General features: G+C 41.9%; 3 protein-coding genes across 4 annotated transcripts; 1 reads left to right on the forward strand and 2 right to left on the reverse strand.

The window, feature by feature from the left end:
- Positions 1-9,951: 9,951 nt before the first annotated feature.
- Positions 9,952-10,983, reverse strand: LOC135438703 (uridine diphosphate glucose pyrophosphatase NUDT14-like). Its single transcript, XM_064697115.1, has 2 exons — positions 10,530-10,983; positions 9,952-10,469 (listed from the first exon to the last, which is right to left on the reverse strand). The coding sequence occupies exons 1-2, from the start codon at positions 10,931-10,933 to the stop codon at positions 10,238-10,240; spliced, it is 636 nt and encodes a 211-aa protein (XP_064553185.1). The 5' UTR covers positions 10,934-10,983; the 3' UTR covers positions 9,952-10,237.
- A 33-nt stretch (positions 10,984-11,016) lies between these two features.
- On the reverse strand, positions 11,017-11,883 carry LOC135438702 (uridine diphosphate glucose pyrophosphatase NUDT14-like). Its single transcript, XM_064697114.1, has one exon. The coding sequence runs from the start codon at positions 11,774-11,776 to the stop codon at positions 11,072-11,074; it is 705 nt and encodes a 234-aa protein (XP_064553184.1). The 5' UTR covers positions 11,777-11,883; the 3' UTR covers positions 11,017-11,071.
- Pdhb (Pyruvate dehydrogenase E1 beta subunit) lies at positions 11,773-15,414 on the forward strand. 2 transcript variants are annotated; one of them, XM_064697111.1, is made up of 6 exons: positions 11,779-11,922; positions 11,990-12,225; positions 12,857-13,018; positions 14,329-14,740; positions 14,805-14,924; positions 14,985-15,414. In XM_064697111.1, the coding sequence occupies exons 2-6, from the start codon at positions 12,034-12,036 to the stop codon at positions 15,179-15,181; spliced, it is 1,083 nt and encodes a 360-aa protein (XP_064553181.1). In that variant the 5' UTR covers positions 11,779-11,922; positions 11,990-12,033; the 3' UTR covers positions 15,182-15,414. The 2 variants fall into 2 exon arrangements, with proteins under 2 accessions (XP_064553183.1, XP_064553181.1); XM_064697113.1 differs by lacking the exons at positions 14,329-14,740; positions 14,805-14,924; positions 14,985-15,414 and adding an exon at positions 13,343-13,892 and having other exon boundaries at positions 11,773-11,922.
- The last annotated feature ends 106 nt before the right edge of the window (positions 15,415-15,520 follow it).

Below are 15,520 nucleotides of genomic sequence, written 5' to 3' on the forward strand. Positions count from 1 at the left end.
CAAAATCACACACGTTGCTGGGAAGCTTATAATTAAGACTCGAACCAAGAACAAATACGAAATACGTCGTTAATTCAGGGATTTGTGGATTGGTTGCTTATCTCAATTTAATTTGTGCAAATAACATTTTTTTTATATTTTTCCAATTTTAAATTTAATTTAAATAGAAAAAGTCGGGCAGCAAGGTATTCCATTACTCACAATTGTTATCAAAACTGCAAATATATTAACAAACAAATTACACGTATATTTAAAAAGTGCGTTTTGTTTTTTTTTTTTTGCAAAGTCCAATCAAAGATTCGGACTTAAAACTTCTCAGATAACCTCATATATTCTCGCATTTATATAGTACTAGCGGGTATAACCCGGACTTGCCCGTGGCACGTATGTTATAAAATCAATGTTCTCAAAAAAATTTGAAATGATTTTGAAACTGATCGGACCGGACCGTAAACAAATAACTTTCATACAAACGTTTTCCGCTAATTTACCACTGTTGCGAGTGGAATATCCCAAATCGTTGAAATACGTATTTATTAAGTTCTTATGTAGAGCATTGAAAATAAGTTTAAAGCAAATCGGACACAACTTAAAAATTCGTTCAAAAAATCTTTAAATCGCATTCCCCCTGAAAAAGTGTGAATTCTGCGAAAAGTGTGAAACACGTCTCAAATGATTTTTCTTATAGATCTGTGGAAATTAATTTGAGGGCGAAACGTCAAACCACAAATTTTTGACCCCCATTTCCACCAAGAAGGCATGCATTTTCAAAAAAGTGCGAAACACCCTTCAAATGAATTTGAACAAAGACGTTTGAAAATAAATTTGAGGCCGATCGGATGGTAAACAAAAATTTACATACAAACGTTTTTCGCGATTTTTCCACACTTGCGGATGGAATTTCCCGAAACCCCGTCTTAACGTGCACCTACATCACATAAGGTAACTACAGTGAAAATTTCAGCTTCCTAGCTCTTACGGTTTGGGCTGTGCGTTGATCACCAATCAATCAGTCAGTCAGTCAGTCAGTCAGTCAGTCAGTCAGTCAGTCAGTCAGTCAGTCAGTCAGTCAGTCAGTCAGTCAGTCAGATCAGTCAGTCAGTCAATCAGTTAGTCAGTCAGTCAGTCAGGACAAACAGTTTTATATATAGAGATAAGATGTACTGCTAAAAATTTCATCAAGGTCGATTAAGAAACACAATTATTGTAGGAAAAGTTCTTTGACTTTCCTTTTATCAGCGGCAGCAAGCGCAAATTCCAATAATTTCAACAGCATTGCAATTGCGATTGTATTTTTTTCTGTGCTGCTATTTTAATCGTTTATTTACTAATGTTCAATTATTGGTGTGGCTGTTGGGTAGAGGCGGCAGCATGTAGTGCGGTATGTTGCGGGTTCCAACCCAACTAAGGAAACTAATTTTTTTTGGCTACTCTTTTTTGGCGCCTCTACTCAACAGCCACAGTTGAGTAGAGGCGGCAGCAAGTAATGCGGTCAGTTGCGAATTCGAACCGTGCCAAGGGAACTTTTTTTTTATTTATCTTTATTACTACCAAAGCGAACAAGCGCGTTGGTGTTGGAATAAGAGGGTTCAGGGTATCCCCTAGTCGGGAGCTCCCGACTAGAACCTCTTACTTGTTTACTTTGCAAGGGAGGTGGGATACAGTACATTGCATCGGGATTCGCATTAAAAAAAAAAAAAAATATCAAATATTGCTATAAAACGGGCAGATTAATTTAAAATTCGCGAATGGTCGTTCAGTCTTCGAAGCACAATGATTAAATCTGGATCTGTTGTAATCGCATTTTTGCTCTGCCTGCTAGCGGACGTCGCTAATAGCTCATTATCAAGTAAGCTATATATACAAAAACATATATATAGAGCATTGCTTAAATTGAAATTACCCACCAAACTAGTTACCTGCAATTGCAATCCACAGCAAGAATACCATAAGATTGGCTGTAAGTACTACTTCATATGGCACACAGAGGTTTCCTGGTTTGAGGCAGCACACGTATGCCGGCGCTTGGGCGGAGATCTGACGCTAATCGAATCGGCCGAGGAGATGACGTATATTTCCAAATTTCTACTGAGCCAGGGATATGACCGTTATTTTTGGACATCGGGCAACGATCTTGCTAAAAATGGTCAGTTTCAGTCAGTAACAAACGGAATGCCATTGTCGTATACCAATTGGGCAAGTGGACAGCCTGATAATGAATATGGCAAGGAGCATTGCGTGCATTTGAAGTTACAAGGAGGCTCCTTCAAAATGAACGACTGGATTTGTAATCAGATGGCTCAAGTCTTATGTCAAAGCCAAAATCACACACGTTGCTGGGAAGCTTATGATTAAGGCTCAATCCAAGAACAAATACGAAATACGTCGTTAATTCAGGGATTTGTGGATTGGTTGCTTATCTCAATTTAATTTGTGCAAATAACATTTTTTTGAAATTTTTTGTAATTTTAAATTTAATTTAAAATAGAAAAAGTCGGGCAGCAAGGTATTCCATTAATCACAATTGTTATCAAAACTGCAAATATATTAACAAACAAATTACACGTATATTTACAACGTGCGTTTTGTTTTTTTTTTTTTGCAAAGTCCAATCAAAGATTCGGACTTGAAGCGCAGATAACCTCATATATTCTCTCATTTATATTGTACTAGCGGGTATAACCCGGACATGCCCGTGGGACGTATGTTATAAAATCAATGTTCTCAAAAAAATTTGAAATGATTTTGAAACTGATCGGACCGGACCGTAAACAAATAACTTTCATACAAACGTTTTCCGCCAATTTACCACTGTTCCGAGTGGAATTTCCCAAATCGCTGGAATACGTATTTATTAAGTTCTTATGTAGAGCATTGAAAATAAGTTTGATGCAAATCGGACACAATTTAAAACATCACACAAAAAATCTTTGAGTCGCATTCCAGCCAGGTAGCTACAGTGAAAATTTCAGCTTCCTAGCTCTTACGATTTGGACTGTGCGTTGATCACCAATCAGTCAGTCAGTCAGTCAGTCAGTCAGTCAGGACAAACAGTTTTATATATAGAGATTATTTATATTGTTTACAGTGCATACGAAACTTCCATAGGGTTAAAGTTTGAAAAGTTCTAATACGTTTTTCAAATTGCTCTAGGCTTTTATACCATAAACAGAGTATTGCGCAGTCAGTTGCATCCGACTACCACTTTTTTATACTATTCAATACACTATTCGCCTGATGCTGCTCTTAATCACATTTTAAAATCGTAATATGCTCTTAATGTCGTCTGTTTTCAAAAATGTAGTAAATAGATATTTATCCATATAGATGCCCGACAACTATTGCAGTTAGACTGCTGAAGAAATCTTCTAAATATCGAGCAAAGCTCACACTCGATCGTCTCTAAAAAATCACAGTTTAAAAGCAACTGCTTGACAGACACAAATGCATGAAGGCAGTTATAAAGAAAATTCTTTCCGAAACTTTGTGAACAGGTTATGGAGCAGTCGGTTACACCCGACGTAAAAGTTGCTGTTTTGCTTTGCTTTTTTTCATAATATGATTATCTAAGCATGTGTTGATTTTTCCTGCTCAGCGTCCGCGGCGCTTTTCCAACTGTCAACGGCGCACAGCCGTCGAATGATTCGCAGATTCTGTTTGACAGTCGATCCGGTTTTTCATTAATGAACATGATCAAGACTGTGAAGGAACACACGCACCGAACGCGACAAACACGACACAACACGGCTATGGTCATTTGATTTATGGCATGGGCCTAGTTAAAGGGTAGACACTGAGATATATTCGGCAGTACGTTTGAGTCAGTCAGTTGGCCAGTTGGCCAGGCTCCAGGGCACCCTAATGAAGATAATTTATTATGCGATGCCGTTTAATTAAAATCAGATAACCAGAGATCGTTCGCCGGCCCTCAACTCCTTCAAGCTGTATGCATACATATACGAACGTATATCCATTGGCCTGCCCGGCTCCAAGCGTTCCGGCAACTGGCATTGTCAGCTCCTCATCCGCCGCCGCAGCTGCCGCAGCATTCCCAGACTCTGCCTGAAGCTCTGAGGAAATGCTCTGACGTTTGGTAGTTGTTGCTGCCGCTGTTGTCATACCCTGTATTCATTGAAGAAGGGGTGCAATGTTTTCTTGCAAATATTTGCAGCATGCAAAAGGAAGTAGCAACAACCCCATTAGGCTTGCCTATTCTTGCTCAGCATATGTCCATCTGCTTGTTTATAAGAATTCGTCAAGTCCCAAGATCGATATTTATCGTTATTATAGCTTCCGGGCCTACAAAAACTAGAGGCTTACAATTTGAAATATAGTATATGTATATACTCTCGTATATCATAGGCAGAACGGGACTATCATTTATCAATAAATAAATTAATATCAACAAATAAATAAATCAAAAAATTGATTTTTATAGATAGTTTCTCAATAAATAAATAAAATAATCGATTATTATCGACAGTTTCTCCCATTTCTTTTAAACCGATATAACACAAACGAAATAAGGAAAAAACACTCATTTAAACTAAATCCACATTTGCAAGCCATATTTAGGACCTGAAAGTTTCATAGAGATCAGACCACATGCACGAGGCTATTCAAGGATGCATTCATCACACTGTGGGGCAGGTGGAAGAAGAAGTACATCCGCTGCGTGGCTTCTTGAGTGCGTTGGTATTTGAGATAATAAAGTGTTATTCATATACAAAGGCTTGCAAAGGCAGCTCGGCTTAAGGACCAAGGATTCGGTTAAGGGTATTGCCTAGTCGTGCATTCCCCACTAGAGCACTCTTGCTTGTTGTTGTTGTTGTTGTTGTTATTATTGTTAATTTCCCAGGCGCAGGCCAACAAGATTTCGCGTTAAGTTCAACAACTAAAAGCAACAAAGTTGTAGCCGGTCAACGTCGCGTCGTCGTCGTCGTCGTCGTCGTCAAACGTCGCCGGTGGCAGCTGCGACTGCCCCTCAGTTTCGATTGCCATACACGATTGGGCATTGGTTCTTTATCAGGATCTTGTTTAGGCCATCTCGGTGCTTTGTTGCCGTTCGAGTTGGACTTTTAATGCGCCCCTTTATTGTGGTTGCGGCCTTCATTATCAATCCTATGCAAATGATTTTTAATTGTCTGACCGGCTTGTTAAGGCCGGTGGAAATCTCTATTTAAACGCTTGTCGAAACGGCTAAATGACGACTTAAGTGTCTGGGACCACACAGCAAGCAGGCGCATGACTCAGGACGTGGCCAAAATGCCGTCGGCCGTGGCCAGTACGCAACGAACGGATCGTAAATATTAATTAACCGTGGCGAAAATTGGTAAGCGCCCATTTTTGGCACTTTCGCGCATTTGCATAGCCAAAATTTTAGCAGAGGGGGCGGTAGCCGGGGTTTTTCGCTCTCTAAAATCTACATTTCACTTAACTAAGTAGGCGGAGCATAGACGAATGTCTAGCGGCCATTTAAGAGCGACAAAAGCTTCAGCTTAAGAGCAACATTTGCTCTTTGGCCAAAGCCAAGCTGTGCCTCTTGTGGACAGTGAAATAGAGAGAGAAGACCTCTCTCTCTCTCTCTCTCTGTCCCTCTCTTTCTCTCGCGCATTATTATATTCGGTTAGCAATGCAGCTCAGAAATCAATCACAGGTGCAGCTCTGTGGCACAGTTTGAGAGCCACTGGGAATGCTAAAAGCAAGTTTCCTTGCGTGGTCGCCATATCATAAATCAAGCCGGCAAAGAGTGTGAAATTTTAACCAGCCAACTTTATGTGCGTCGCGCGCATTTTTAGCCATTTATGACTTAATTTCAATTACACGTATTTGGCCAAATTATTTGCTGACACTTTGGGGGCAATTAAAATGGCAACACGTGCAACCCAACACGGCCAAAGATGCAAGCGGCTTTTAATTAAAAAACCTGCAGTTGCATTTGGCAAGGCCTTTAAAACGCATTTATCATATTGACAGCGGCAGCAGGAACTAAAGATATTATTTTACAAATTTTAAGATGCAAAGCCGGTTCGAAACTGGATTTCCAATAAGCTTTTTATCATAAACAGAACCCAATTAGTAGCCAAAAAAATAACTGAAACTGAGCCCGAACCATATCTAAAAATATTTCTTCTTAAGACTAAAATGGTTTCTGTCTGAGCAATCACTAAAAATTAATTTTGTTTCCAGTAGTTGGCGTTGCGCTAACGATATTTGAATATTCTATGATATCAGGAAAAACGACTGATCCTAGACGATATGAGAAGAAGATAAACCTTTTTCCGAAACGTCTTCGAGAAGGATCTCGGATATTCTTAAGGGCAAGATCGGTCAAATATAAGGTTCTTCTGTTAAGCAATTATTTTAAAGATATTTGTATCATTCTTGGCATTTACAACGGTCGAATAACAAAATTTTGGAATGGACAACTTTTTTGTTTTTTCTTAATTCAAGTTAGTTTTACCAAGCTCAGTAAGTACTAGCTAAAAGCCCGTTTCAAATCGGAACACTATATTATATAGCAACAATCGGTCGGATATAAGTCTACAAAAGTATTAAATCTTAGGCGTGCAAAGTTGGAAAATGTGAACTGACTGTGGAAATTCCTAGTTCCCAAACCTAGGGGCGAAGCATTTTTTTGTCCATTTGAAATGGACGTTGATTTATATTTAAGCCTCAAAAATTTACATAATTATTAAAAAATGTATGAAGTCAATCAATCAACTCTCTATTAACAAAGTCTATCAAAAAGTTGCACTTGTTAATTAATTTCTATGTAATTTACTATTTTGAAAGTTTGATTTGCTTATTTATTAAATTAAAAAAAAAAAAATATTAAAAAAGTAGATATTAGAAGAAAATGCCTTTGTTATACATTATATTACATCTACTCTAGTGTCTTATGTAATCCACTCAATGGACGATAATTTCAATTTGTCAAATTGCAATTGTTTTGGCCACATGAGTTCTGCTGTGCCCGTGGCGCACCTTGCGGCTGAGAGCCGTCCACAGTTGACGGCAAGGTGCAGCAGAGAACGACTCCAGTTTCGGTGGACAACGCCCCAAAGCCCTCAGCTAACCCAGCAAACGGTGGCATCGACTTTAGAAAGTCAGCTCCAAAAAAACCAAAAAAAAAAAATAAAATCGTTGCGCTTAAAACGGTAAAGCCAAAGCCTTTTCCTTTTGCCAGCAACAGGAGCGGAAAAGCAAAGACGTAAAAGCGGAGCCGACATCGAAAGCCTATATAGTATATATGTACGTATATAACTCATTGCAGACATTTGGCCTTTTATTAATTGTTTGACGGCGCCCGTGCCCATGAAGCTGCTACTCTCCCAGAACCCCCCACCAAAGCAACCCCCGCACCGCAACCTGGATTTTCCTCGCTCTGTGCCAGTGTCTGGGCGTGATGAGAAATTTAATATTGGCAAACGGATAAAACCGCCAGATAATTATACATTTTGAGTGGCCCAAGCTGCAGTTGTTGCTGGCTGCCGCTGCTGCTGTCTGAAGGCCCGGCGATTTGGCTGACTGGCGCTGGCTTACTGGCCACCAGTTTGCAGTTGCTTTTTTTTTTTTTGTTTTTTTTTAGTTCATGATAGTATAAGATTTCATTTCATTAAAGTGCATCACGACGGACAGCGGACAACAGACAACGGCTGGTGGAATCAATGAGCGGCCGCTAACATAGTTGAGCCGCTGCAGTCATTGCCCTCTCTGCCCGTCCCGCTGCCCGCTGGCTAGCCAAGCAGCTACCAGCCAGCAGCAGCTACCAGCCAGGCAACAAAACCTTCCTTGCTTACTTTTCTTCTTATTGGCAGATTACGGCAGCGGGGTGGGCCGGTGGTACGTACCAACTTATAATCAAATCCGATAAAAAATTTCATTATTGCTGCGGCAGCGGCAACAACAACAGCAACAACAACAGCAGCAACAACAACAGCAGCAGCAGCGCCCATAACTGTTTTGCAGGTAATCTGTGCTGTTGTTGTTATGATTGTTGCTGGCTGCACTTAATTTTCGCATGCGCACTGAGAGCTCATGATCGCGATTTCTTCGTTCCGTTCCCTGCCGTTCCGCAGCGGACGCCATTTTGAGTTTTGGTTCTCAGCCACTGCAACTCTGGGGTCAGCAGCAGCAGCAACAGCAGCAGCGTCCAAGGGATAGAAAGAAGCTTTGATTTGAAATAGCAGTCTCCACTGTATTTGTTGTTGTTGTTGTGCTGGCGTTGCTCTAGCAACATAAATTGGGACGTGATTATGAAATAATTGCAGATCTCTTTTGTGGCTTGTAGCTTTGGTCTTGCGCAATGTACGGCAAAGCTAAAGCCAATCAGTCGCCAGTTGATTTAAGATCGGCTCATGATGAGAACGTGTTGAGGCAACAACGCGATCGCAACACCTCGGGGAGTTTGACACGAACAGGAGCAGTGACAGGGCGACAGTTGATGCTTGACAGCCATATCACAGCGATCACTAAGGGACTACAAACAATAGCAAAAAAATAAAATAAAAAATTGCTACTCATATTCATTACAATTCTGAGCAAATGTGTACAGCCTAACCGGAAGTAAAATGCAGGCATGAGCTTTTCAAATCTTATCTTATCTTATCTATAATTGTATCTAAAAACATTTGTACTGAACTGATTGGTGGTGATCTAGCTAAGGTTTGTTTTACAGTAGTTACATTATGTGACGATGTTTAAAGATCTTTGTGAAAATTCTTTGGAAGCTTCTTGCGCTTTTCTCGAAAAATCTTTCTCTATCCGCTGACTAAGAATGAGGCTTAAACGTTTTACACTCGTCAATTTAATTTGTGTCCAAGCGACTATAACTCAATTTTAAATCCCCACTTCAAATTTATTGCATGTAATCGTTTAATAGCGACTTTATAAAATTCAGCTTTTGGTAAGCCATCTGATTTGGATCCAATACTAAAAGTTACTCGAAATAATATTATACATGTTGTTTAAGTGTATATAAAAAACTTGGGATCACTATGGCACTACTCACCTTGACCTATATTCCCTTCGTCAAGCATATCAATTGCATTAATTGCAGAAATGTTTCAGCTTTGTGGCGAACAACAGTGACACCCAGAAGAAACTCACGGGTGCGTCATGCGGAATAGCTACTTGCGAGTCCGTCGCAGCTCGGCTACTGCTCGTTTGTTCACATATGCAAATTAAATATAATTTCAACACTCGCAATGCTGTTGATTCTTTTGCTGTACGTCCATAATTTACATGAGGTTAACACGCAAGCAAACAGGCCGCAGCAGACGCTTCAGCTTCAGGACTGGCCTTGATTATCTCCTGTAAATCGAATGCACGCACAGAGCATGCAGTGCATCTACAGTAACAGCAGCAGCAACAATAGCTGCAGCAGCAACAGGAGCAGCAAGAAAGCGCATCAAGTTTTTAAAGTTAAAAAGAAATTCTATTGCAGCGTTGAATGTTGAAATATTGCCAAATCATGGCTTTGAAGTAAATAAATTTCCACGCCACCGCTCGCCGTGACCGCTGAACTTCTGACGTAGGCAGGGGCAGGGGCTGGGGGCAGAGACACAGGAGCAGAAGCAGCAGCAGCAGCTAAAATGCCTGGCCGTGTATAAATAAGTAACCTGAGCTGCGCAACACGTTGCCTGCAAGTCCAAAAACGGCACACGGCTCGGCTTGGTTCGGATCGGATCGGATCGGCTGGGCAGCGAGTTGGTTGCCAACTTGTTTAGATGCCGCTGCCGCAGCAGCAGCAGAAGCTGCCTGCCCCTCTTGCAGATTGCAGCAGTTCGCGTGTGCGCCTGGCGGCTTTTTGATTTATTTGCGATTTATGCACTTGGCTGCTGCTGTCAGTTTGCTCGACAGTCGGCGGGTCTCGGGGGTGGTTTCTTGCCATTTCAGCTGCAGCCACATTTGCGCGCATCCACTTGACCGATTTCCACAAGCCAGAGATTGCGTCTCGCAGCTAGAGCTCATGCTCTTTATTCTCAAACAAATGATAAACAAAATATCTATAATATATACAGACAAGCAATATATATGTATGTACTATGTGTTGTGTAGACTCGAAAGGCATCGAAATTTAGTTACGCTACGCGTGTTAACTGAGGTGATGGAAAGCATGTGAAGTTCTTGTTTGCGTATATTAATCATCTGCAGCTGCCCAGAGTATTATCGTTGTGAAGTAGTTATCAGTTAGATAACACAAATACGCGATTATACGGCGGGGGACAGTGGGCTAAGCGCTTGGGGGCGCCTTGTTGGCGAAAAACCACATAAGGCCCATTAGGCAACTGGGCGGACTATTGTTAACGGCGCCTTGCTGCACCATACGCTTGGCCTCTTCCAGAGACAATTCCACCACCTCAATCAATTCATCATCGACGCCGCCGCCGCTGTGGGCTTTATCCGCATCTGTCACCTCGCAGTAGTACATGGCCTGCTTGGCGCCCGATGAGCCCACACCAGATCTGCAAGTGCAAAGCGTTCGACTCATATGCTGTTAGCAAGCAAACCGCTCCATCACATACCTATACACCATGACTTGCTCAATGCGCTCCACGGGCACATCGTAGCCGCACTCCTCCAGCATCTCCTCGCGAGCGATTTCCTGCCAGCTCATCGACTTATCCACAATGCCGGCGCACAATTCCAAGGTCACGCCAATAGCAGGCGGGTAAGCCTTCAGATCGACCTTGTCGAAGCCACCCTCCTCACTGGCAATTACACCGTGATATACTGCCGGTCGAAACTGACGCACCAGCACAAGTTTCTGGCGCGTTGTGTTAAATAAGACAATCGCAACGCTGTCGTGCACTTTCAATAGGTCCCAGTTCTTTTCGACGCCATTTTGCACATAATACATGCGAAATGGTTTTACATATGGCGAGTCTTCGGGCAGCGGGCCCAACCAGATCTTTGTAATGTTTTCCATTTTGGAATAAATCAAACTGCAGCCGACAGCTGATTTTGGCAAAAACAACTGACAAGTTATACAGAAAAAAAATACTCGCACGCTTAAATCGTTTTGACGTTTCACACCTATCGTTTTATGGTCACACTGAAATTCAATTTAAATTTGATTGCACAAAAACCATAGTGTGCCTATAAGTGTGCCTGGACCGCTATTTAATGTTGCGCCCTTTTGGACTAAACTCTTAGCCTCATCAATTGATAGCTCCACAACTTGTATAGCTTCATCTCCAATGCCACCGCCATCGGACACTTTTTGGGAATCGCAAACTTCACAATAGAACAATGTGAGTGCAGCGCTGGAGGCGCCAACGCCAGATCTGAATTCAAAGATGCGCTCCATCTTGTCGGCGGGCACATTATAGCCACATTCTTCGCGAACTTCTTCGCTTGCTATGTCAGCCAAACTTTTGGTTTTGTCAACCACTCCAGCACAAGGCTCCAACGTCACCCCCAACTCGGGCGGAAAACGCATCAAATCAACTTCTTCCTTGGGTATTTCGAGAGTATTACCTCCTAATATGCCGTGGTACACCGCTGGTCTGAATTGACGCACATAGATAAGCTTCTTTTTTGAAATATTGTACACGACTACCAAGACACCATCATATAATTTAACTATATCTCGATTCTTCTTTTGTCCATTTTCAACGTAGTGCATTTGGCACGGTGCTATCCATTGAGAATCCTTGGGCAACGGTGTGAACCAAATTTTCGTTATTTGACTTAACTGTTGTCCATGACAATTTACTGCATCCGAGCTGCGAAAGCGTCGCAAAGCCAGGGCGGCAAAAGACTTAAACATTATCGATAACCAAAAAGCCAAACTCGTTGGCAGCTCTTCAACTGTTCGTGTTGGAAAGTGTTTGTAGTCTGCAAGTAAAAAAGAGAGTGCTGTAAAGCAGAGAAAAATATTCTGACATTTTATTAGGGGCGAAAAGACGTTCGTCGGTGTGTATAAGATTTTGTTTTATTTTTATTAGGTAATGGGAAATTTTTCAAAACATCTCTATAATAGGAAGCATACGAAACATTCAAAAAGGGTCAAACAAAAAAGCCAAAATGCTGCGCTCCAGACTCACACAGGCTGCCTCCGCCGCTCAGCGAGCATTCTCCACGAGTCCCAAAGTGTTGGCCGTCAAGCAGATGACGGTACGCGATGGACTCAACAGCGCCCTAGACGATGAGCTTGCCCGCGACGACCGCGTATTTCTGCTCGGCGAGGAGGTGGCACAGTATGATGGTGCCTACAAGGTGAGTAAAAGATTTGACTTTGCCACTTGTAAGATGATTACGTAAACAGGCCAAGTGACAGCTCGCACTGACAGCTGCTGCGATTAGGGGATGGCGCGGGGCCCGGAAAAAGTTGCAACGGGTTCACCTACCAACTGCTGATTACAATTTTGAGCTCATATGTTTTGTTTCTTGAGCTGCGTGATTGGCGAAGGTCACGCTTAGATTGCATGAGCCGATAACGCACGCATCGATAGCGTACGCAATCGATAAATCCGTTTTGTTTACAATCAAGTGGCTGAACTGAGAGATAGCGTTTCATTTGTTTTCTTCTATAGTTAACACAAGTATAATATATTTATTTTATTTACCAACTAACTTTTATAGATTTACGCATTTGCAAGAACAAAATTTAATTTATTTAGGGATATATTATACAGTATATTTTGCTGGAGCAAAAAGAAATAGTTGTTAATTTTTCCATATTTTAATTAATCTACCAGAGCACTATCTTTATTAGTTATTTTTGGATGAAATGTCAACTCGCTAACTTTTATTGCATTGTATTTATTTGGGTATATGCTTACCTTTATTATTCCGAACCATTACGCATTTATTTACATAGAGACTAACAGCCAATCTTTTTATCCAGATATCCCGTGGACTTTGGAAGAAGTATGGAGACAAGCGGATCATCGATACGCCAATCACAGAAATGGGCTTCGCCGGAATTGCTGTCGGCGCTGCCATGGCCGGTCTGCGTCCAATCTGCGAGTTCATGACCTTCAACTTCTCTATGCAGGCGATCGATCATGTGAGTAGCACGCACCTGTACCACCCGAAACACCCACCGCCCACACACACCACGAGCAGTAGCTTAACTACTCATATTATCTCATGGAAATACAGAACACGTCAACTCCAAATCTATGTGCCTATACGCCGCGTTAGCTGAATATCAATTCAAGTTTGTCACACAATCCGCAAAATATAAATTGCCTTCACTTTAGCGTAATGGGATAATATGGGTCTCAAAATCTGGTTGAGCTGCTGCTGAAGTACAATCTAGCTGTCATGCGGACATTTAGCCAAAACGATTGATTGACTAATTCCACCCATATTATCCAATTATGTGCAGGCAAATTCGCTTAAGCCCGCCAACTACAACGATAGGCTCGCCTTGCGGCCATTGGTCAGGCCACAGCCCATTGGTGATTCACCACTGCTGCACAGGAAGATTATCGAGAGTCCGCGCTCCAGTCTCCTAACGGAAATCAATGATATACTGCAGAGAGAGCGTGTTGGCGAGATAATTGCACCTCCGCTGGACAGGAGCAAACCCGACAAAATGGAAGCGGCGCGTCTGATTGTCATTCGGCGGCGCAAGATGAAGAAGCACAAGCTAAAGAAGCTGCGTCGCAAGATGAAGTTCGAGTGGGCCAAGGTGCGCCAGCGACGAGAAATGCGCAAGGAGAAGGCGTTCCAGGCACAGCTAATGTCACAGATCAAACAGGCGGAGAGCTTCAATGCCGAACAATATGTGACCGAGGTGCTGCGCCAGGCCAACGAGGTGCCTCTTCCCCGATACTGGAAAGGACGCCGGCTGCCCGCATTTATAATTAAGCAGAAACTAGGCGTTAAGTAAAGCAAAAAGTCAAGAAAATAAAATGCGAGTGTACAAACTTGAATCTATATTCAGCTGATCGTTCTGAGTAATTATCAATTAATTACTCTCCATTCATTAATACACGTGCAAACAGCTCTCATCGGGTTGCCGATTTTTAAATACCCTTGCAGATGTAGGATTGTAATATATATATCTTCATATTCATACAAAACATAAAGTATACAAAAGATAAGTTATACCAAAAGTAAAAAAAAATATGTTTTTAATACAAAATCACCATCACAATCCATTGTTTCTAAAGGCACTGTATGAAATAGTGGTCCGATCTAGATAAAAATGTAATATATAGTAAATCTAAATTTGGTTATATAATACCATCTGCAATGATATAAATTGAATATCCTGCCTTACATAATTTTATAATCAACCAAAGCTGGAGTTTATCCAAGTATATGTATTTTATATTATCCAACTGCAACATTTTCGTTTACCATTAGGTCATAAACTCAGCCGCCAAGACATTTTACATGTCTGCTGGCGCCGTCAACGTACCCATCGTGTTCCGTGGCCCTAATGGTGCCTCCGCTGGTGTTGCGGCGCAGCACTCACAATGCTTCGCCGCTTGGTACGCTCACTGCCCTGGCTTAAAGGTGGTGTCACCCTACGACACAGAGGATGCACGCGGATTACTCAAGTCTGCCATACGTGATCCCGATCCGGTTGTTGTGCTAGAGAACGAACTATTGTATGGTACTGCATTTCCTGTTGACGACAGCGTGACCGATGTTGATTTTTTGATACCCATCGGCAAGGCAAAGATCATGCGTCCGGGCAAAGACATAACAATAGTGGCCCATTCCAAGGCTGTGGAAACGGCGCTACTCTCGGCCGCCGAGCTAGCTAAGAAGGGCAAGTTTAAGCGGAAACTAAACTGTAATATTAACATAATAATCTTATAAATGGTGTTTTGCAGGCATCGAAGCTGAAATTATTAACCTACGTTCCATTCGCCCTCTTGACATGGAGACCATTTTTAATTCAGTCCGCAAGACACATCATTTGATCACCGTAGAAAACGGCTGGCCTCAGCATGGTAAGTGGCCAGCTAAATCTAACTCTCACCTATATAGTAATAATTTTCTATTTTACACAGGCGTTGGTGCTGAGATCTGTGCTCGCTTTATGGAGGACCAGGCGTTCTTCGAGCTAGATGCGCCCGTTTGGCGTTGTTGTGGTGTTGACGTGCCCATGCCATATACCAAGTCCTTGGAATTAAATGCACTGCCCCGTGAGAACGATGTTACAGCAGCTGCTCTTAAGGTTCTCGGCAGCAAAGCGGGCAAGAAATAAACGAGAACGAACGCTTACAAACACAGGCACATGCTAACTAAATTAATTGTCCTCTACGAAATCGATAGGCAGAGGTAGTCCAAAATTGAAAAATACTCGGCAAATCGAAAAGTGAAATTGTTATTATTGGAGCCGCATCGATAGCGTTTTGTTCCCATACGCAACATACTAGTTGAAATAATTATATTTGGTTATCGAAATCTCTGCATAAAATAAAATGTACAACTATTTTATATTGGCAGCTATTTTCTTAAATTAACATAGAAATTTCAAAATTGGCGGCTACGTTGCTTGCAGCCCTGATAGTTGCGCGAGAGTGCTGAGCAATGACAGCAGCAA

The sequence above is a fragment of the Drosophila montana genome, unplaced genomic scaffold (genome assembly GCF_035044405.1).
Source record: "Drosophila montana isolate Dmon_TW-CO22-7 unplaced genomic scaffold, ASM3504440v1 contig_3848_1, whole genome shotgun sequence".
Lineage (NCBI taxonomy): Eukaryota > Metazoa > Arthropoda > Insecta > Diptera > Drosophilidae > Drosophila > Drosophila montana.

Coding starts and splice junctions, on each gene's coding strand:
- LOC135438703 (XM_064697115.1), bottom strand. CDS start 10,933: ATGGAAAACATTACAAAGATCTGGTTGGGCCCGCTGCCCGAAGACTCG. Junction 10,470..10,529: donor GAGCAAGTCATGGTGTATAG/GTATGTGATGGA, acceptor TTGCACTTGCAG/ATCTGGTGTGGGCTCATCGG.
- LOC135438702 (XM_064697114.1), bottom strand. CDS start 11,776: ATGTTTAAGTCTTTTGCCGCCCTGGCTTTGCGACGCTTTCGCAGCTCG.
- Pdhb (XM_064697111.1), top strand. CDS start 12,034: ATGCTGCGCTCCAGACTCACACAGGCTGCCTCCGCCGCTCAGCGAGCA. Junction 14,741..14,804: donor CGCCGAGCTAGCTAAGAAGG/GCAAGTTTAAGC, acceptor GGTGTTTTGCAG/GCATCGAAGCTGAAATTATT. Junction 14,925..14,984: donor AAACGGCTGGCCTCAGCATG/GTAAGTGGCCAG, acceptor TATTTTACACAG/GCGTTGGTGCTGAGATCTGT.